Source organism: Perca fluviatilis, chromosome 5, assembly GCF_010015445.1.
Source record: "Perca fluviatilis chromosome 5, GENO_Pfluv_1.0, whole genome shotgun sequence".
Classification (NCBI taxonomy): domain Eukaryota; kingdom Metazoa; phylum Chordata; class Actinopteri; order Perciformes; family Percidae; genus Perca; species Perca fluviatilis.
Window position 1 is genome coordinate 19,933,743 of NC_053116.1, and position 21,417 is coordinate 19,955,159.

At 41.3% G+C, this 21,417-nt stretch overlaps 1 protein-coding gene across 3 annotated transcripts; it reads left to right on the forward strand.

Moving 5' to 3' along the window:
* Nucleotides 1-8,281: 8,281 nt before the first annotated feature.
* On the forward strand, nt 8,282-17,279 carry kcna2b (potassium voltage-gated channel, shaker-related subfamily, member 2b). Of its 3 annotated transcripts, XM_039800223.1 has the most exons (3): nt 8,282-8,521; nt 9,331-9,476; nt 10,275-17,279. In XM_039800223.1, the coding sequence occupies exon 3, from the start codon at nt 10,386-10,388 to the stop codon at nt 11,886-11,888; it is 1,503 nt and encodes a 500-aa protein (XP_039656157.1). In that variant the 5' UTR covers nt 8,282-8,521; nt 9,331-9,476; nt 10,275-10,385; the 3' UTR covers nt 11,889-17,279. The 3 variants fall into 3 exon arrangements, with proteins under 3 accessions (XP_039656157.1, XP_039656159.1, XP_039656158.1); XM_039800225.1 differs by lacking the exon at nt 9,331-9,476; XM_039800224.1 differs by lacking the exon at nt 8,282-8,521 and having other exon boundaries at nt 8,542-9,476.
* The last annotated feature ends 4,138 nt before the right edge of the window (nt 17,280-21,417 follow it).

The window sequence follows — 21,417 nt, forward strand, 5'->3', positions numbered from 1 at the left end:
ACCTGTGTTGGTGCTGCCTGATCTACAACGCCAGTATGTGGTGGAGGTGGACATGTCTGATGTGGGTGTTGGAGCCGTCCTGTCTCAACGTTCCTCGCAAGATGAGAGACTCCTTCCTTGTGCTTTCTTGTCCCGTAAGCTGTCTGGAGCTGAGAGAAACTATGATGTTGGCAACAGTGAGTTGTTGGCAGTCAAAGTAGCTTTGGAGGAGTGGCGGCATTGGCTGGAGGGGGCGGAACAGCCATTTTTCATCTGGACGGATCAGAAGAATCTGGAATACCTGCGTTCTGCTAGAAGACTGAACTCTCACCAGTCCTTGGTCGGACTCTCACCAGGCCTTGTTCGGACATTTCTATTGACTTTGTTACCGGATTGCCTCCTTCTGATGGTAATACTGCGGTACTCACAGCTGTGGACAGGATTTCCAAAATGGTACATTTCATTCCCCTGCCCAAGTTGCCTACCGTAAAAGAAACGGCGGAGGTTCTGCTCGCCCATGTGTTCAGGATCCATGGCTTGCCTACTGATGTGGTTTCTGATCGTGGTACTCAATTCATCTCCCAGTTCTGGAAGGCCTTCTGCACATTGATTGGGGCCACGGCCAGCTTATCTTTGGGTTATCATCCGGAATCCAATGGACAGACTGAGCGGCTCAACCAAGAGATAGAGAAGGGCCTTTGCTGCCTGGTTTCTCGGAGTCCTGCATCTTGGTCTAAGATGCTTCTGTGGGTGGAATACCCACAACACCCTGCCCTGCTCGTCCACCGGCTTGTCGCCCTTTCAGTGCACCTACGGTTACCAACCGCCGCTGTTTTCCGCTCTCTCTCTCTCTCTTTTCTTTTTTTTTTTCTCTCTCTCTCTCTCTCGACCTGGACTAGGACTCGACAGGTTCTACTGAGCAACAGGGACCGCTACAAGAGACAAGCTGATCGTCACCCATTACCAGGTGGGCCAGAGGGTGTGGCTGGCTATGAAGGATCTTCCTCTGCGTACCAAGAGCCGGAAGTTGGCCCCTCGGTTCGTGGGATCGTTTCCTGTTTCTAAGGTGAGTAATCCTGTGGCTGTCCAGTTGAAGCTGCCCAGTGCTATAAGAGTACACCCCACATTCCATGTGAGCAGGGTTAAACCAGTCTGGGAGAGTGCACTGGTTCCGGTCACGCCGCCTCCTCCTCCTCCTCGTCTTATTGACGGGGGCCCTATTTATACCGTCCACAAGCTGTTGGCAGTCAGGAAGAGGGGCCGCGGTCGTCAGTTTCTGGTGGACTGGGAGGGGTATGGTCCGGAAGAGAGGTCTTGGGTGTCGGCCAGCAATATTTTTGGACCCTGGTCCCATCCAGGACTTTTACAGACTGCATCCTGACGTGCATGGGCCGTCCGGTGTTCGGCCCTAGAGGGGGAGGTACTGTCACGTCTGCCTCTGCTCTTATTGTGTTTTCTGTTTGTTTTCATGGACTTCCTGTTTTATTTTGTAATCCACTGTTTGCTTTCATTCACTTCACTTGTCTTCCTGCCTTTGTTTGTTTCCCGCCGTTTTTGATTACCTGTCACCGCCCTAATGTTATTCACCTGTGTCTAGTTGTCTTCCCCTCCCCCGTGTATATATACTCACCTGTGTTCACTTGTTCCCTGCCAGATTGTTGTAGCTCCATTTTGACTCACTTTCCAGCGTTCCCTTATTTAGTTTCCCCGTGTATCCAGACCTTTTACCTGTATTATCGACCATGTTTTCCTGCCTGTTGGACCTGTACCGTTGCCTGCATTGTTCTTGGAGCAATAAACCAATTACCTTTATCCTTAATTCCTGAGTCGTGCATTTGGGTCCGCCATTGTATCCTGCCTCTGTAAAAGACAAAAACAAAAAAAGTGAGAAAAACGTGGCAGAAGCTGACCGACTGAATGATATATCTAAAAATATACATTTACGAACTACTGCTCTTAAATGAAACCATTTAAGGAGTTAGGCTAGTAATTTCCACAAAAAAACCTGTTGTATGCTTTGCCTGAAAAGCAAGCAGTGGGAGTAAATATATTCCTTAGGTAATTTATATTTTAGCCCATACGAGAGAGAGACAGAGTGAGAGAGAGGGATATGTACGCTTCACAGCATTGTAGATTAGTGGTTGTAATCTTCATGGTACATTTCCTGCGTAACATTAGTCTTCTGCTCACTTTTAAGGCAGAGTCCAACTACTCATTTGTGCAAATAACTAGCCTAACTTCTTGAATGGTATGGCAGTTTCAATTCAGAGCAGTGCTCAGTAAATGTATATTTTTAGGGCTACTTACGGATTCAGTCGGTCCGTGATAGTCTGCCTCGCTTTCTCTCACTGTTTCATTACAGCGGCCGTGTTTCTTTTTTACAAATGTGTTTCACGTTATCATAATTCCATATGAAGCTGCTGCTCACTCTGTGTAAAGAATACACAATGCGTATTCTCCATTTTAGCATCAGTAAATCTGTGATCGATACCGTGGTCTATTTAAGAAAGCCGTGAACGTGCACTTATCCCAACTATGTACACCTGGCTTGACGTAGTATCACCTTCTCATCCTGGCTCGGCAAACGTGCAATAACCGATTAAGCCACGATGAGCTGCGCGTTTTCAGTTATCCTGGATTTCTTCATTCTACTTTTGTGCAACAGCCCCCAGCCCAGCTCATTGATCTTTCTTTGTTTTCAAAGGCTTTGAGAACAACAGAAAGTGAAACCGCATCCAGAATCAATAGTTGAGTACTCAACTCCAAAGGTGAGGACATGCCTCACCATGAAAGCAGCGATCATCATCAGCCTGGCTGCTCTAAACTGGCAGGTAGAGAACTTCCAATGTCAATCTCTAAATAGAGGGAGACCCCAGTCATAGAGGAGAATGCCTGTTGGGGAGTGTTATGTTGATGCCTACATGCAATAATTAAAGGTTCCATGACATGGTGCACTTTGGATGCTTTTATATAGACCTTAGTGGTCCCCTAATACTGTATCTGAAGTCTCTTTCCTGAAATTCAGCCTTGGTGCAGAATTACAGCCACTAGAGCCAGTCCCACAATGAGCTTTCCTTAGGATGTGCCATTTCTGTGTCTGTAGCTATTGAGGAGGAGAAGGGGGGGCAAGGTGGAGGGTGGGGGTGTGGCCTTGACCAACTGCCACTTTGCTCATTTGAAAGCCATGATGTCTCTCTCTCATGGGTGGGCCAAATTCTCTGGGCGGGCAAAGCAGAGAAAGGGGAGGTAACCTTGCTCCTTATGACCTCATAAGGAGCAAGATTCCAGATCGGCCCATCTGGGCTTTCATTTTCTCAAAGGCAAAACAGGATACCCAGGGCTCGGTTTACACCTATCGCCATTTCAAGCCACTGGGGGACCATAGGCAATTGTTTTCAGAAAATAAGCCACATCAGATGTCAGTCAGTCAGTCAGTCTGATTGAGTCATTTGTAAAGAAGTACATAATATGTATTTTCCGCATTTTCTGCTGTGTTTTGCTGGAAATGGATATGATGTAGTCACCGTCAGCGTTACTTTATAACAAACCATATTCAGGTGAATCATTGGTAAAAAAATATCAATTCTAGGGAAAGAATCTTACGATACATACGATGTTTGATTTTTTTTTTTTTTTCAACCGCATTGCATTGTAAGTGAGTGATCACCTGCTGCAGCACCAGCAGAGGACATCCAGGACAGAGCTCCTCCCCTGCAGTCTGCTGTCATAAGTTAGAACACCTTCCTCTGTCTCTCTCTCTCTCACTTCCACATGTTCTGCTGCATAGAAAAGGGTGGAGATTTTAGGTGTGCAGGTCTGCTGAATCACACAATGACACACAAATATGCTGATCATCTCGCAATATAGCTCAACGCTATTTGTGTGGGATTGCATGGAAACGGCTGAATGTATAACGGATCAAAAACTCATTTATTTTCTGAGTAAATTAATTGAATGTGCTTATATCATGGGAATAATGGGTTCTGTGCACACACTTTCCTGTTGTCCTAACCGTCATTATTTCATTCACTTTCTGTATAGACATTTTGGGGCTCCACCTCAGCCAGGGCCCCTGTCCAGCCACTATGGTGCACCAGCTGGCACGAGAGGAAACAATCACAAATTGCCAAATAAAATGGGGGGTCATTTGGAAAGCATTCTTAAGTTTCTCCACAAGGTTCCATCTGGTCTGCTCAGCTGAACACAAAACAGAATCAATGGTCCCATTCTGCTGAGACTTGGCACAACCTGAAGGTGAGAGGGAACTGGAGACAGAATTAAAGATCTAAAATGGTTGGAAAAACTCTGGTTTAACTGTTAGCCAGTAATATAAAAACTTAGAATTTTCACTAATACTAAACTTTTTCAAAGTCTAATACTAAGGACCCCAAACAACCCCATTTATACTTAAGATATATATGAATGGAATCTGTCACTCCTTTTATTATTTTTGTGTTACTTTTATTTGGTAAACAGGAAGCATATTGTTATGGATTCCGTTAGTTATGCTGTGGGCTACAACCTGAGCCCCATTTTTCTTACCCTTTTCTTGTTTACATTTTGGCAAATTGCAAGCATTAAAAGTATGCCACTTTAGCTGTTAGCCATTCTCGTTTGCAGTTTACCCATGGCCGTACAGTAAACTATCACTGGATTATTTTTATACTGAAGAAAATGTAATGATTCTCAGGCAGGTTCTGGAGTTGTAAGGAGTTTCTTTTTCTATGATTTCTAAATAGATTTATTTAGTATAACCATACCATCAGAAAGCGTAAGTCACACTTAATCTAAATATATGTGTTTAATGTTCAGTTGTTTAGATTTGATTGAGTTAAAACTCAGAGAAGGAGTAGTCCAACATTTTTACGCAAATTGTGGCAGTCATCTTTATTGTGTGAGGTGTGGGTTTTTATTATGTTCTGACTAATAACAACTTTCCCTGGACTAACATTTCTTTTAAATGTTTAACATATATTTTCTCTGTAGTATCTGAAAAACATTCAATGCCCGTTTTTTTATTGTTTTGTTGTCTTTTTTTCCCCCTAACATCTGGGTGGCAGCTAAAGATATGGTTCAAGCTAAATTGTGGGTCAATTATAATATGGTTAAGGTATCATTAATTTATGGTACGGTATGGTTACTAAAACAAGTATGTTGAGATTAAGGAAAGGATTGTGGTTAGGATTATGAACACTGAATTCTAACCTGAAATGTGAAGTGAACTAGTGTATGCCAATTGCAAATTTAAAGTAGTTGCAAGAATGAAATGAAAAATTACAGTCATCAGAGGATATGACTCACATTTCGCCCAACCCCAACAAACTCAATTCCATACTCTATGTGCCCTCTTCCCCATCCCGCTAGTTTAACTTTGTTATAGATGATTGCTGTGAATGTGGTGGTGGATAATGAATCATTACACTACTGACACCCAGCATTGGATATTGGCAATTGGGCTCTTAGCTTCCCTCCATTTAGAATTGGATCCTCTTCATTTACATTTACAGACAATGAGGTTTTTAGAGTTCCCTGCCATTAATCAGCATCCTCTTTGCAGAGTGGGCTACTGCCGCAGTCTTTGTGGTACCATGTCATCATCTTAATCAGTATATTGAAAATTTGATTGGAGAAGGATTGCATATTATGTTCAACCTGTCCTTGGGCAATAGAGAACGGCAGAGCAAGAAAAACACATGGGGGGAACCATGTGGAATTCCTTTAGGGCGCGGTGGAGTCTCTTTTTCTTTCATGTGCGTGTGATTCTTACTCTCTGCAGGAAAACTTTTACGAGACTAGTTTTTTGACTGTATAATTGTTGGACTTGAATTTCATCTACTTTGTGATTGCATCAAGAGCATCGGCCCTCTGTATGAGTGAGTGTGTGCCTTCAGTAATTAGTGGACTGATCATACAGTCTGCAGATCTGTAAATGATCAGAGCATAATCAGTGACACAACAAACTGTACAGGAGCCTGCCTCCTGCATTCTGATTAAGGACCTCATAGCTAGCACAAACATTTTAATCAGAGAGTTCAACTTGTGGGTTATGCCATCATAATGTTTGAGCATACTGTGTTTTCCTGCAAACCAATGTAACAAAGCACACAGACGAACATGCACACATATAGATTATCCGGCATAGGGTGAGTGCCAGCAGCCATTCAAACCTGGGCACCCAGTCAAACTGAGCAGTAAGCTATAGGAAAATGATGATACAATTACTCATTTAGGTTGCTAGAATAGTTCACACAGTTTTTAGTTCTGTTCAAACAATAATCACAGACATGGACAGGTACTGCAGCTGTTGGCTCATTATTGCTACTATAGAGGAGAGGAGTTAAAAATTGTAAAGGAATTTAACCCTTGGCTTGTCCTTCGGGTCCCAGTGACCCAAAGGACAACACAAGGATTATGTACTTCCGTTTACTTTGTTGAGAATTGCTCTCAAAACAAGGGTTAATACAGCATCTTAGTTCTTGTTTGTACAGCATTTTGGTCAGCTTAAATTGTGTTTAAATGTGTTCTAGAAATAAACTTTACTTACTTACTTTACAAGAAACAGGGTTTAGAGAGCAATTCTCAACAAAGTAAAGGGAAGTACATAATCCTTGTGTGGTCCTTCGGGTCACTGGGACCCGAAGGACCACACAAGGGTTAAATATCTGGGGGTGACATTGGACTGTTAACTTCACCTTCAAAAGTCATGTAAAAAGGGTGGCAAACAAGGTTAATCTACAGAATTGCAAACAAATCAGGCCATTTCTCAGTCTAAGTGCTGCCAGAATGTATCTATACATAATGATATTCTCACACATTGAGTACTGTTTTAAAAATTGGTCACTAACTAACATGACAATGCTTAAGCCTATTGAAGTACTCTTCAAGAGAGCCATTAAAATCTTGGATTAAAAAGCGTTATCATTTCATCACTGTAGCATACTGGAAAAACACAAACTATTGAGTTTTGAGAATTGTAAAAATTTGAAGTATGCCTGTTTTGTATATAAGGCTATGCATCATCGTGCCCCTCCCCGACTGAATGACTTATTTCAAAGAATTGAGAGTGGTGGTAGTACAAGGGCCTCCACCAAAGTGGACTGTGCAATACCTTTTAGGCGCACTACATTTGGACAAAGTGTTTTGTCAGTAAAGGAAAATAAATATTGGAATAGCCTGCCCCCCAACAATAAGGGACTGTCCCACATACATAAATAAAAAAAAAATCTGGCTTTTAGAAAACCAAAGCTGCACTCACTTTTAACTGCCTCACACATTTCACTATGAGTGACAATCACATGTTCTGTTGTATTTTGACTTGACTGTTGTTGTTAGCGTTTGTCTTGCCTCTCAAACTATGAGGGTATTGCATGCTTGTTACTGTTTTTATGTTTTTCTTTTTATGTATCTGCCTAGGGACAATTGATGAAAATTAGCTATGGTGCTAACTCTTAGCATATTTACACTGTGTACTTGTACTGATGTCCATTAATATGCACTGTCCCTAGGGCTGGGCAATATATGAATGTTATATCGATATCGTGATATGAGACTAGATATCGTCTTAAATTTTGGATATTGTAATATCGTAATATGGTAAGTGTTGTCTTTTCCTGGTTTTAAAGGCTGTATTACTGTAAAGTGATGTCATTTTCTGAACTTACCAGACTGTTGTAACTGTTCTATTATTTGCCTTTACCCACTAAGTCATTACATAATTTCTGGTGATTATTTATCAAAAATCTCATTGTGTAAATAACATTTTGTTAAAGCACCAATAGTCAACCATACAATATCTTCGCAATATCGACATGGAGGTATTTGGTCAAGAATATCGTGATATTTGATTTTCTCTATATCACCCAGCCCTAACTGTCCCTATCTAAATAAACAATTTAAACAATTAAAAAAATTAAAGAAAATTGTTTTTTCTGACAGTCATTAAAGAAAACATTTTTGTTTGCATTCTTTCTTTTCATTTTCTTTCTATCTTTGTGCCAGATCAGATTTGCTATGTGGGCATGTTATGTTGTCAAGTAAGTTGTAGATACATCAGAGACACGAAGTAAGCGATGTCAAAAACATTTCAGCATAATCTAGAACCTCATCTTATTGTCAGTTTCTACCTTTACATGTTGCTTTATGCTTTGTTCTCTCCTGAGACGCGCATGTTTTTGGTGAAAACCGTTTCCCTGTGGTGGGCGATGCTTCTCCTTTAATGTGGAGCAGTGAGGGAGCGGGATTGTCGGGAAGGGGGAGCGCAGAGGGATGGGGCGAGGCGCACAAGGAGCTTAGTATGCGCTGCGATGCCAGACTGCAGCCCACGCATCTCAACTATGGTGAATTATGGTGAAATATGAGAGACGTGGGAAGAGCCGTCAGCTCAAAAACAGTTTGTCGTGATAAGATGACACCTTCGCTGGACAGATAAGTCAAAAAAGGGATTAAGTAAAGATATGAAGGAATGGACTCACGACTCCAAGACACCTTTTAAGAGGAGACAAACTGGATACAAAATACATGCGTCTGCGCACCAAGAACCAGGGTGAATTCCGGCATGCCATATTCTAAATTGATGCTGTAGTCCGACGGATAACGCTATGCTGTATTGTTTAGTGCATGGGCTCTTTTGGCTGTCCATGATCCACACAGAAGGGCTGCAAATGTTTTGAGCATGTCTGGCACCTGCCAATCCAAACTAACACGCGCTTGCCAATCAACTGCAACACTGTCATTTCATGTTTAAACATCCCAGTGCATGAACTTGGCTGCTTTGCCTTTGTCTCAAATCTCTGAAAAAAAATGGTTATAATGTGCATCATTGGTGTATTCATAATGGGTATCCCCAATCAGAAAAAAGATGGTGGGGTTTACGCGGAGATAAATTAATAGAATAACATGTTTACGAGAACAGATAGGCTATGCAAAAACCTTAATGCGTAGTAAGGACCTGTTTGGAGCTCAAACAGGTGATATCGCTTAAGATGAAATCTGCCAAAGCAGGGGTGCCACCGAGTAGAAACACCGACAGCAGCGCCTCCCGCAAACCTCCCTTCCCCAAGTCTCTGCAAATATCGGCCTAGAGGATTACCTTTGCTGCTGTTGCAAGCGGCGGCGTATTGTTATGAAGTGGGGGTGTCATATTTTGCTGATGCCAACCATTTTAAGATGTGCTCACTTTATTCTCACCACAACAAAGCCCCCCACCCACCACAACCACCATATTCAACCTGTAGCCTACTGTAGTTGCATCAAAGCATGTACCTGCTGGTCACTAAGGCGAGGGAGGTAACTCCTGCATTCTCACGCCTTGTCCCCTCTCTCACATACACCTCCACTCCCGCGCCGCTGAAGAGCCGGAGCTTTGGGTGATATATGGCTGGCAGAGAGGAGCTGCTTTGACCGTGGGAGCTGACTTTTGACTGAACACGCTGGGCCCGTTACGCATTACCACCAGAGGACACACTGTATACAAGCCTTACAAGCACTAGTGCACATAGGTAGGACGTTTTGATTTTTATTCAGACGTTGTTGCTTTAACTACCAAATTACACATCTGTGGTTGTGTCTTTGAATTAAGATAGTGTGGTCAGTATCTAATAGGCCTACTGTAGGCTACATACATACATGACTTTTATGCAGTGGCCTTTGCAGTTAGTAACATTGTAAACTGTTTAAACAGCTCTGCAGTAATGCAGTGGGCTATGTCAACTATTGGCTATGACAAATATGCTTAAATACATTTTACTGATAAACTATTACTTTGATCAGAGACTTGAGTTTTTCTCAGCTTTGGGAGGGAATGTTGGTCACCTTACACATACAGAGAGAGGAAATTCATCTCAGAGATTGTATGGAGCACTCAACATATAATCAGATTTGTTGGTTGTAATTGCACCCTGTGAGAGCTGATACAGTATTACTGGCTGGCATATTGATCCTGCAGTGTACTCATATGAGGGAGAAGTCATAACCTAATACACATAGACACGATGGAGCCAATGTGCTAAAATGGTTCTGCCCCCACCCCCTGCTTGTTATTTTCAGTTTGTAGGAAGGCCTTGAAATAACATAGCATTTCTGGGAATTCATATTTTAGTTGGGGAAAGATGTTACAATTTAGAAATGAATGGTTCAGAAATATATACCAGTGGATACAAGTTTTGGAAAATGCATGCTCCAAATCTAAATTAATAAATCGATTGAAAAGCACGAGTTTTCTCACTGCATTGCATTCGAAACACATGGTTATCATATTAATATTGCAGTCTTTCTCTGCTTTCTGTTCTGTCCTGTAGCTCTTCGCAGGCAGATCTGCCTGAACCCACAAGTGTGTGGAGCCTTTATCTCCTTGTGGCCCATCGTGGCCCCACCCTGTCTGAAACCTGCAGGTCCCATCTTCCTCCAGCATGACGGTTGCTACCAGCGACCCTGCGGATGAAGCCGCAGCACATCCGGGTCAGCCTCAGGACCAGTACGACCCAGAGCTGGACCATGAGTGCTGCGAGAGGGTCGTTATCAACATATCAGGCTTGCGCTTTGAGACACAGCTCAAGACCCTCTCCCAGTTTCCAGAGACGCTGCTGGGGGATCCCAAGAAAAGGATGAGGTATTTTGATCCTCTCCGGAATGAGTACTTTTTTGATCGAAATCGACCAAGTTTTGATGCTATTCTGTATTATTACCAATCAGGAGGGAGGCTGCGCCGGCCTGTTAATGTGACCCTGGACATTTTTTCTGAGGAGATCCGGTTTTATGAATTGGGTGAAGAGGCTATGGAAATCTTTAGGGAGGATGAAGGTTTCATAAAGGAAGAGGAGCGGCCTCTGCCAGAGAATGAGTTTCAGAGACAAGTATGGTTGCTGTTTGAGTATCCAGAAAGCTCAGGTCCTGCGCGCATCATCGCCATCATCTCTGTCATGGTGATTCTTATCTCTATTGTCAGCTTCTGTCTGGAGACGTTGCCAGTTTTCCGAAATGATGATGAGGAGATGTACAATTTTCCATTCCAGTCAATGTCCAACGCCACCTCTACCTATGACAGCTCGGCGTATTTTAAAGACCCTTTCTTCATTGTGGAGACCCTCTGTATCATCTGGTTTTCTTTTGAGTTCCTAGTTAGGTTCTTTGCCTGTCCCAGTAAAGCAGGATTTTTTGGCAACATCATGAACATCATTGATATTGTGGCAATCATCCCCTACTTCATCACCCTGGGAACAGAGCTAGCAGAGAGGCCAGAGGACGGCCAGGCAGGCCAGCAGGCTATGTCTTTGGCTATTCTCCGTGTTATTCGTCTAGTCAGGGTGTTTCGTATCTTTAAACTCTCACGTCACTCCAAGGGGCTCCAGATCTTGGGCCAGACTCTGAAGGCTAGTATGCGTGAGCTGGGCCTCCTCATCTTCTTCCTGTTTATCGGGGTGATCCTCTTCTCCAGTGCTGTCTACTTTGCAGAAGCAGACGAGCCACAGTCCCAGTTCAGCAGCATCCCGGAGGCCTTTTGGTGGGCCGTGGTTTCCATGACCACCGTGGGCTATGGAGACATGGTCCCAACAACCATTGGAGGAAAGATTGTGGGGTCTCTCTGCGCCATTGCCGGTGTGCTGACTATTGCCCTGCCTGTGCCTGTCATTGTGTCAAACTTCAACTACTTCTACCACCGAGAGACGGAGGGCGAGGAACAGGCACAGTATCTGAATGTCCCAAGTGTGCCTAAAGTGAGCTCAGCTGACGATCTGAAGAAGAGCGGTCGGAGCGGCAGTGGGTCCACTCTCAGTAAATCTGACTATGTGGAGATCCAGGAGGCTGTGAACCACAGCACTGAGGACTTCAGACCAGAGGGCATGAAAACAGGAAACTGCACCCTGACCAACACTAACTATGTTAACATCACAAAGATGCGTACAGATGTATAATGTAAGCTACTGTAGATGGTTAACTTCAGCCGGGGTCTGTAACGGCAGGATGAAGGTGTGACTCCATGTATTGACCAACGTATGGCACCCAGTATGAGAGTCCAGAGCAGATGAGTGGAATTACCTTGGAGAAAAGATCAGTTGAGAGGACCTCATGTTCAAGCACATCCTATGAAGCTATCAGCGCATATCATAGAATTGCCACCCGTCTTATTTAGGACATTGGTGTCTGCATGAGTTTTTATTTTTTTTATTTTTTATTTTTTTTGGTCTCATCTATGTGACTGTAGTCATCCTGCTCGCAACAGTAGCCAAATAGTAGCCTAACCAGTAATAACTAATATTAACAGCATAAAGGGACCACTAGTTTCTACCTTCTTGCTCAAACTGCCGCTGGGAGAAGATGCACGATAACAATTTAGATCAGCCTAACATTTATTATTAAATGTAACTTAACTTATTGTGATTAAAAACAGGTCATACTATCAGCATCATGAGCAACTTTAATCTGCTGCTCTAACTGCCAAGGTCCTGACTCAGAGAAAAAAGAAATCACCAAGACCACAGTTGTTCTGTCAGGGGAAAACTGAAGTGCACAACTAAGAGCGAGAGAGAGTGATACAATATGCTCTCTGGCCAAATGGTCATTTGTTGCTTTCCCTGTCAGAGACAAAAGCCTGAGTGCACTTGCATTCCTCCCCGGATCCTCACTAGATATTCTCTAGTTCTAGCTAGTGGCTTCGGTAGAGACCAACAAATACAGTAGATGACAGTGCTGTAATTCTGGACCACATAGCACACCTCTTTTTCCTGCCATTTTTCTTCAATGAAGCTCAAGTGGATTTACAGTATGTACACCATCGCCAAGACTTTTTGTTTTTAGCCAATGCAGGCTAGCAGGTGGACAGAAGAAATGTCTCGCTAAACAGAGTGAATGTTTATTTATTGATGTGTTGTAATGTATGCTTTTTTAGTAATATGATGAATGTGTGCCTCTCACCTACATTTTTTATGGTTAAGATACGTGATGTAGAAAGATAGTGAATATTTTCTCTGCAGCGTTCTGAGTGAGTGCCTATTTTTCCATCCTCTTGACTTTACCTTTAAGTGTCTCTTCAGCTGCCCTGGTCTACTGTAACAGACGTACAGTAAGAAGTGTTATAAATTGATTCTTGACTTCATAGCATTCCAATCAAATGAGATTAAGGAGCAAACTAGGGTGAGATTTTAGTTTGTTGTTTTTGTCAGAAGCTAATTGCAACCAAGTTAATGGCAGCAGAGTTAACTAGTTTTATGTATAAGGCTTTTTATGGTATTAACTTTAAATGGCAGTTTTCTCTAAAGGCCCACAATCAAAGAAAGAGCTCAGTGATCAAGTAAAATGAATCTATGACACCTTCAAGGTCCATCTTTTGTCATGCTAGCACTGCCTGCTTTGTATTATTCAGCCTTGCTGGATGAGTGGCAAGAGGCAGTCTCAGTGTTTACTGTAAGTCTACTGTAAGCTTGCTTATTCAGAAGCGTATTTGCAATACAGGTACAATGTATTTATTGATTACCTAATTGATCTTACCTAATCAAAAGATAAATCATTTCAGTCTGTCATGCCCTCTTTCCCATATATCTCCCACATTTAACAACTGATCAAAATTAGTAAACTTTGCTTGCCTCTGGAACAAGTTAAAAGTGTTACTAGCACAATTATTAGATCACCCAAGACAAATGTGCTGCCACCTGTAACGTATCTTGGGTTATAAAAGAGATTCATTTGGTTCTCAGTATTTGTTTTTCTCTCATACAGTTTAAACAATCATTCCATTGGCTCATTTTGCCCACATAATGCAGGACATATGTGTCCTTCATAAGCTTTTTATTAAACAGATGCTATTCTGCTATTGTAGTGCTGCATGTCCTTTATAGTATTCATTGTAGCATGAATTAGTATGAATAATACTTAAAAAGCAAATTGACATCAATATATTCCTATATCTCTACTGCCGCTATGTGCAATATACTGTATGAAAGACAATTGTCTTGCCTTAGAAGTATGTGTCATGCTTTGCATTTGCGTCTTCTTGCCATTACTAACTGAAATATTGTTGAGTCGCAAATCCATGTGAAGTATTTACCCAGAGAGTGCTGTGTGTCCACAAATGTAAGTAAAAAAGTAACAGCAGGTTTATTCATGAGAGGACGCAGGGAAGGTTTGAGAGGAGAGTCCAAATCCACACTGAATTCAGAATAGGGATAGCTAAAAAACAATTTCAACAAAAACAGTTCCGACATTAACTAATGTCCCGCTTGCTTCTTCTTTATCGTCAGTTGCAGACACAACCCAGAACCGTGTCTCATAGTGAAAGCACAACAACAGCTACTATATGCTGCCAGCCCAGTAGATGCACAGACAGTCAGTCGCTCAGAGTTTTTCTGCCCAGCCAAGTTTATCATAATGCTCCCGGGGACTGTCTGAGTGGGCTTATCTCTGATATATAGGTCCATCACACTCAGTGTGTAGTGTTGTGTGTGTGTGTGTGTGGTGTGTGTGTGTGTGTGTGTGTAAATGAGAGAGAAACAGACAGAGAGACAAAGAGATTGTGACAAATAGAGCTTTTAGATGCACACAAGCTGAGTGTGAAGCTCAGAGACAATGTGGTAGCAGTTATCTAAAACACTGCTCTTCTTGACTCCAGGCTACTATGGTGCTCTGTATATTCTATTCCATCATAGCACAGTGTTTACAGCCTGTGTATATGTTCAGCACATGCATATAGTTAATAAACAAAGACAACCGAAAGGAATGTCCTGCCACACTCATTACTGTAGAGATGAGATCTGTGAGCATGTGTTGACTTATGAGATAAGCTGCAGTATCAGCCAATTACTGGGGGTTAAAGGAAATAGAAGGAAAGAGAGGAAAGGTTGGGAAGGAAAATACAATAATGGAAGTAAGATAAACACTGCCCACACCCTCTTTTGCTGTTTAAACTGTATTTTTCTCAACTGTTCTTGTTTACCGGAACACCTACCGTATGTGAATTTATGTGGCATGAAAGCTTCGTCTGGACTTCTGTCGTTTCCACTCTTGTTACCAAGCACACTACTGAAGTGACACTCTGTCAAGACAAAAACACTCTTGGAGAAACAGACACATCAGGATCATCGGAACCAAGGAAAACACATCCTTGCTGTCCTCTACAGGAAGGAGGACACTTGACACACATACACACATGCCGGACAATTGAACACATACAGATGGTGTACACACACTGCCTGTGATGGCCACGTCTGCTGCCAGGACGGACTCCTGTGGTTCTATCAAACTTCAAGGCCACAAAGTGAATGGAATTAAATCCACCGCTGGTGGTGAACACACGTACAGTAGCCATGTAAACAATGTATTTAGGAGTTACAGCTGCTTTCAATGATGTCTTAAAATGCCTAAAGCTTCAGCTTCAAAACAAGCTTCTGCCATGTAAAGATTCCTGTAGCAGGGAATCAAAGTGTATGCTTGCTGAATTAATCCAAGAAACTAAAGTTGTATAGTAGGTAAATTATCTCTTAGGTTTGATATGTTTCAGGGACTAAGAATGGAAGTATATTAAGAAATCAAAAAGGAAATAGCATTTCTATGAGAACTTTAACTTATTTGTGTCATCAGACACTGTATAAATAACTGTTGTTTGTTTTTTTCACTATGTTTTTCTATTTGAATGTTATTGTTGGCTCACCTTTGAGCCTCATACTGTGCAGGGGCTGAGGTTTGACTAAAATGCACATGCAGGCCTTGGTAAAACAGATTCTGTCTGTACTGTAAACTGTACTGTTAAAACATATTTACCCCCAAACAACCACCTCCTCTACTGTAACTCTATTTCCCTGACCTTCCCGTCATAAATACTGAATGTGTATGGAATTTAACCCTCAGCTTCTTCACTAGCTTTCTTTAGCTTTTGTGGTCTCTATTCAGCCATCTGTAAAAAGTCAGTTTTTTCTACCATTTTAAGGAAAAAGTCAAGTAAATTGTCCATTACATACAAAGGAAATATGGATCTGAACACTTGCCATGCCCTTGACAAGGACTTCCAGTGAATATAAACTGATTCAAAGAGAATATTGATAGATACTTTCGTCATTCAAAATAATTGTAAATGATAAACCTATAATAATGGTCTTCATGATAGTATCAAAAACAACATGTTTATGATAACGTCAAGCTACTGTTGTCTTTTTCATTTGATGTAAAGGACCTTTTGTGAAGATTAGGCAAAAAGACAAATAGATTTGCAATTCTTATAGTGGATTCAGAAAGGTTTTTCTCATAATGATATATTATGATTTTATCTATTATGGTTTTCACCATAGCAATATACTTTGTATGTCCAGAATGCACAGAATCGAGGAGAAAATGATTACTCAAACTCTTAATTGGTGAATGTTTACCTCAAATCCAACAACTTACTGTAGGTCCTGTGTGAAAACATAGCAAAGTCACTGAAGCATACAGTTTGTAACATATCCAATTCTTCGTTGCTGCTCTTATAGCAAAATAAAGCCTTGAGAAAGAAAACCAAAAAGTTCCATATATACCATATAAATTGACGAAAGCATCACTGGAGCTGCTGCTCTCATGTCCATTACAGAAGGAATATTTGAATCAACCCTGAACTCCTCAATAGTATTGTGTCCCGCTTCTCTCCTTAAGTGAATCTTATGCTCCCTGTGTTTTACTGAGAAAGCAAAGTGGTCTATTTATAGAACCAGGAAGGGGGAAAAAAACGCCCTTGACTCCTGGTTCAACGTAGAGTGGGACAAGTACAAACATTGTCTATATCAGTGGCATTTCGTAGAGTCTAACACTTTGCCTCGCAGCTGGAAAGGTTTGTCTCCCCTCTCGTTGTCTTTTCCTTCCACTCCTATTGCTGCTGCTTGAGTTTGATCTGGTTTGCCCTCCACGTTATTTGCCCCTCTCATATTTCATTTACCACACATTTTCTCTTGTGTTCATTTCTCTCCATCTGTGCCTCTCCACCAGTGCTAAGCACCAAAGTAATGCACAGTCGGTGTTCTGATTATCCTCTCAGACATATATTAGCAGGAGTATAATGCTCCCTCTAGGCCACCTCAGTTGCTTCCGGTATGTCGGCTAAGGACAATAGCCAGATAACAGATGGGTATTGATCCAATGGTCAATATGGTACTGTTTGATTAGCTATGTATTAAACAGAAGCCTGGTTTAAGTTCTCTTTAAGCCAGCCAGACAGCCAATATTCCAACTATATCACACATCGGTCGGTTATCCCATCTTACAATGTACGTAATGTTGTTCCCTGCTTTTGTCCTGACTTGCGCTTTTATATTGTAGGCAATGTTTATTTAATGATTTAAAGTGTCCAGGAGAAAATAATAAAATTAAAATATTACCAATACGTTTCCTGACCAGTTTCTCGCCTGTGGCCTGTCATTTTGATGGACACAAGTACACTTGTGTTTGTATGTTGAAAGAGGCAATACCCAATTGACCAAGTGATTGCCTTACATGCTATGAACATATGATTGTTGCAGTATGAGCTGATTTATAACCTAATATACAGTCTAGTTAATGGCCTGTCAACCTGAGCTTTCTTTATAGCACACCAGGTTCCATAGGGGAAACGTGTGTGTGTGTGTGTGTGTGTGTGTGTGTGTGTGTGTGTGTGTGTGTGTGTGTGTGTGTGTGTGTGTGTGTGAGAGAGAGAGAGTGCCGGGAAGCCCTTTTTTCATCACTTCTGTCCCAGTGGTAGAAGCCCCTTATAACTCCTCTATTACAGCAGGTTTCCTTTCTGTTCATATGAATTATATCCTCCTTGCTTTGGATAGTTAAACAGCAAGAGGACTGTGTGTATGGCATAGTTCATAGTCATTTTGTTGGATCATTTAGTTTTTGTTGAACACTAAGGAAAAAAGGGAAATTTAAAAAAGATGTATATTTTTTTTAAAGAAAGCTAACTTCAATGTAAAACTAAAACAAAAAAATCAGATGTAGGGATGATGGATGGTGGAGTGAGAGCGGGGTTAGACTTTAGGTGAATGTATGAGAAAAGGACACCACTGGGGGGCTTCAGCCTGTCAATGTGTAATGAGCTGAATTGGTTAACGAGTTTGGCCTACATTCTGTACCTTTACATACAGCCAAATACAGCACAGCACAGCAAGAGTCTTCAATATTATCTTGAAGACTTAGATTTATTCATGGTATGGAATAGCTGTGAGTTGTGTTTAAGAGCTGTGTTTAACAAGGTGACATTCTCATATTTGAAGATGTATACTTAAACTATACTTACATTAAATAAAATAGAGCAAGGATTTTCAAGACAATTCAACAGTAAATGTAAATCATTTAAATCCTTTATTTAATCTTGTTTCTGCAGTTAATTTGCAGTCAGTCCAGTTGATAAGGACAGCAACTCATGAATACATCCATATATGACATATGCATTCCATATATACAGAAAGGAAATCTACTGCTATTTACATTTTTCATCATGCTGTTCCCTTCATTGTATTCCATCTGTCTTTATCTCAGTCGGCAACTAAATTAAGCATGTGGAAGGAAAACAAACAAAAGGCAGAGAATACCGTGCTCAGAGGCACATCAAGCTATTCAGCATATAGCCTACCAAGCACAAGAGTGACCTTAAAAGAAAAAGAATTAGGAATGATAAAATGAAGGATTAAAGGAATATATGCTCCTATTTTAGCATAAACAGTGCTGCATAATAAGAGACAACCAGATTTGTCTGCAGAGACACTTGACTAGTTACACTTGAGACAATTATATAAAACAAATCCTCTCTTTTACCTACAGTGAGCGAAATGAATAATTTTCAAAACTCACTGTGTCTCTAGACTGTCAAACAGCACTGCTGCTAAACCCGCTGCTTTCATGAATGACCTGAGAGGTGAACTTGCATCACAGTAAGGACACATACATCAGGATTGTTTATAACTTAACTGTAGTTTTGAGACAATTCAACAAACAGATTCCCTCATCAGTCAGCTACATGTGGATTTCTATTGCTGAGTGGACAGAGGATGGAGGGGATTCCATGCCTCCTTCATAATTGCCTGCTTTTATACACTTTTGTCTTTATGGACCACGTGATTTCACCTAGTAACTCACAAATAAACATACTCCTTCATTTACTCTCCAAGTGTTCTCCCATCTTCCCCCTAGTGTCCATGAGCAGGAATGCACATGTCTGTGTATAACTTATTCTCACTGTGTGCATTACTGGTGAGCTGTGCAGCATGTTTAACATCTTTAATACTGTAAATCAACCCAAACCATCCTCTACTTCTATTGTTGTATACATTGCATAAACAAATAAAAAAAGAAAAGAAAATATATTTATCATTCCATCATTTTTGGTTTCAAAAATAAAGAAATTAGGATTGAAATAAGTAAAGAAAGGAATGACACCTATTTTCTTTTTATTTTCATTTTTGTAGAAAAAGACCATAGTTTCAGTCATTTATAGTGTGTATATGTGTGTGTGTGTGTTTTTTTTTCTGTGTGTCTGTGTGTGTCTGTGTGTGTGTAAGATAAGTGCAATAATAGACACCACAGTGAGGAAACAAATGAAACCCTCTTCCTCTTCTCTCTGCAACTCCACCCACTCATTGTTCACAGACATGATATGGGGGGCTTAAAATTTCACCTGCATAAATAATTCATGAACTCAAAAACCACATTCTACTCTACAATTCCTCCTGGTCTCCATTTTGCTTGTCTGTTTCTCCCTCGCTCTTTGGTCCCTTTTTGTATTGTCTATCTTTCTTTCCAGGTGTGTTTTATTATTTTCTACCTGTAAGAACACTGTAAAACACAGATTTGCAGATGTGGTCACACTGGCCCGCTGGACACACACACACACGCACACGTGAGTGAGAGAAGAGCAAAAGATCAGGCCTTTTGGGACACACCATGAAAGAAGACAGTGCTACTCATGAATATGGATTAAGCTGGTCGAAACGCATATAAACAGGCAGAATTATCCTGACTTGTGTGACTATGTAGTCTGCAAAGCTAATGTCATGGAGTATGTCTGATCAATAAATAGGGGACTTGAAAAATCAAGAAAACATTTGTAAATTGCAAGATGTGGGATATACACTACCGGTCAAAAGTTTTAGAACACCCCAATTTTTCCACGTTTTTATTGAAATTCATGCAGTTCAATGTCTTATTGTAATCTGAAATGAAAGAATAGAACAAATGAACAATTTAAGTTAAAAAATAAATCATGGAATCAATTTATAAACAAAAATGTATTCTAAATTTTTGACTCATCAAAGTAGCCCCCTTTGGCAGATATAACAGCTAAACACACTTGTGGCATTCTTTCTACAATGGAAATCAAATATTCTTCAGAAAGTTCTTCCCAACTCTGTTGCAGAAGTTCCCATAAATGTGTGGCACTTGTAGGTTGCTTTGCTTTCACTTTTCTGTCCAGTTCATCCCAAACCAGCTCAGTGGGGTTTAAGTCTGGTGACTGTGCTGGCCACTCCATGTTTTTAAGCTCACAATCCTGTTCTTTTTTCCTAAGGTAGTTCTGGCATAGCTTGGACTTATGTTTTGGGTCATTATCTTGCTGTAGGATGAACCCCTGACCAACTAGGCACATACCAGAGGGTACTGCATGGCGCTGCAATGCTGTGGTAGCCGTTTTGGTTCAGGGTGCCTTTCACTCTGTACAAATCACCGACCCTGGATCCAGCAAAACAGCCCCAGACCATCACGCTTCCTCCTCCATGTTTGACAGTTGATGTCACACACTGAGGAACCTTTCGCCTACTCGACGGCGTACAAAAATCCTGCATGATGAACCAAAGATTTCAAATTTTGATTCATCAGTCCATAGCACCTTCTTCCAGTCTTCAGTAGTCCATTGGCAGTGCTTCTTGGCCCAGGCAAGCCTCTTTTTCTTATTCTGACGTAATGGCTTTCTTGCTGCTACTCGACCTATCAAACCTGCAGCTTGAAGTCTTCTCTTTACAGTTGAAACTGAGACTTGCTTATTACGACCACTATTAAGCTGTGCTTGAAGCTGTTGTCCTGTGAGCCGCCTATCACGCAAGCTGTCTGCCAGACCTCGTCCTGTCAGAGTTTCCCCCAGTTTCTAAGTGCCTTTTGATGGTGAAGAATACTGTACTCACTGACACCTTGACTTTCTTCGCAATTTCTCTGTAGGAAAGACCAACATTCTTAAATGTTATGATGGTCTGTCTCTCTTCCATTGTTAATTGCCTTTTTCCCGCCATTTTTATGGCAACACACTACTTTCTGCAGTACAATACTGTTCAAATAATGCTCACGAGGGTATGGTACCACAGTGTGTTCCAACAATACTTTTATACAAACAGAGGGGGTGGTAAGTAATCCAGACAAGTTGGAACACTTGTGGGAATTGGTAGCACCAACTCTCAAAGCTTGATCAACCTCCATTGCTGCAGAACAGCTTTACGTTGTTAACCCATTTCTTGTTCCCTG

What these genes read in the sequence shown, in the direction of transcription:
- kcna2b (XM_039800223.1), top strand. Translation starts at nt 10,386, where the DNA reads ATGACGGTTGCTACCAGCGACCCTGCGGATGAAGCCGCAGCACATCCG.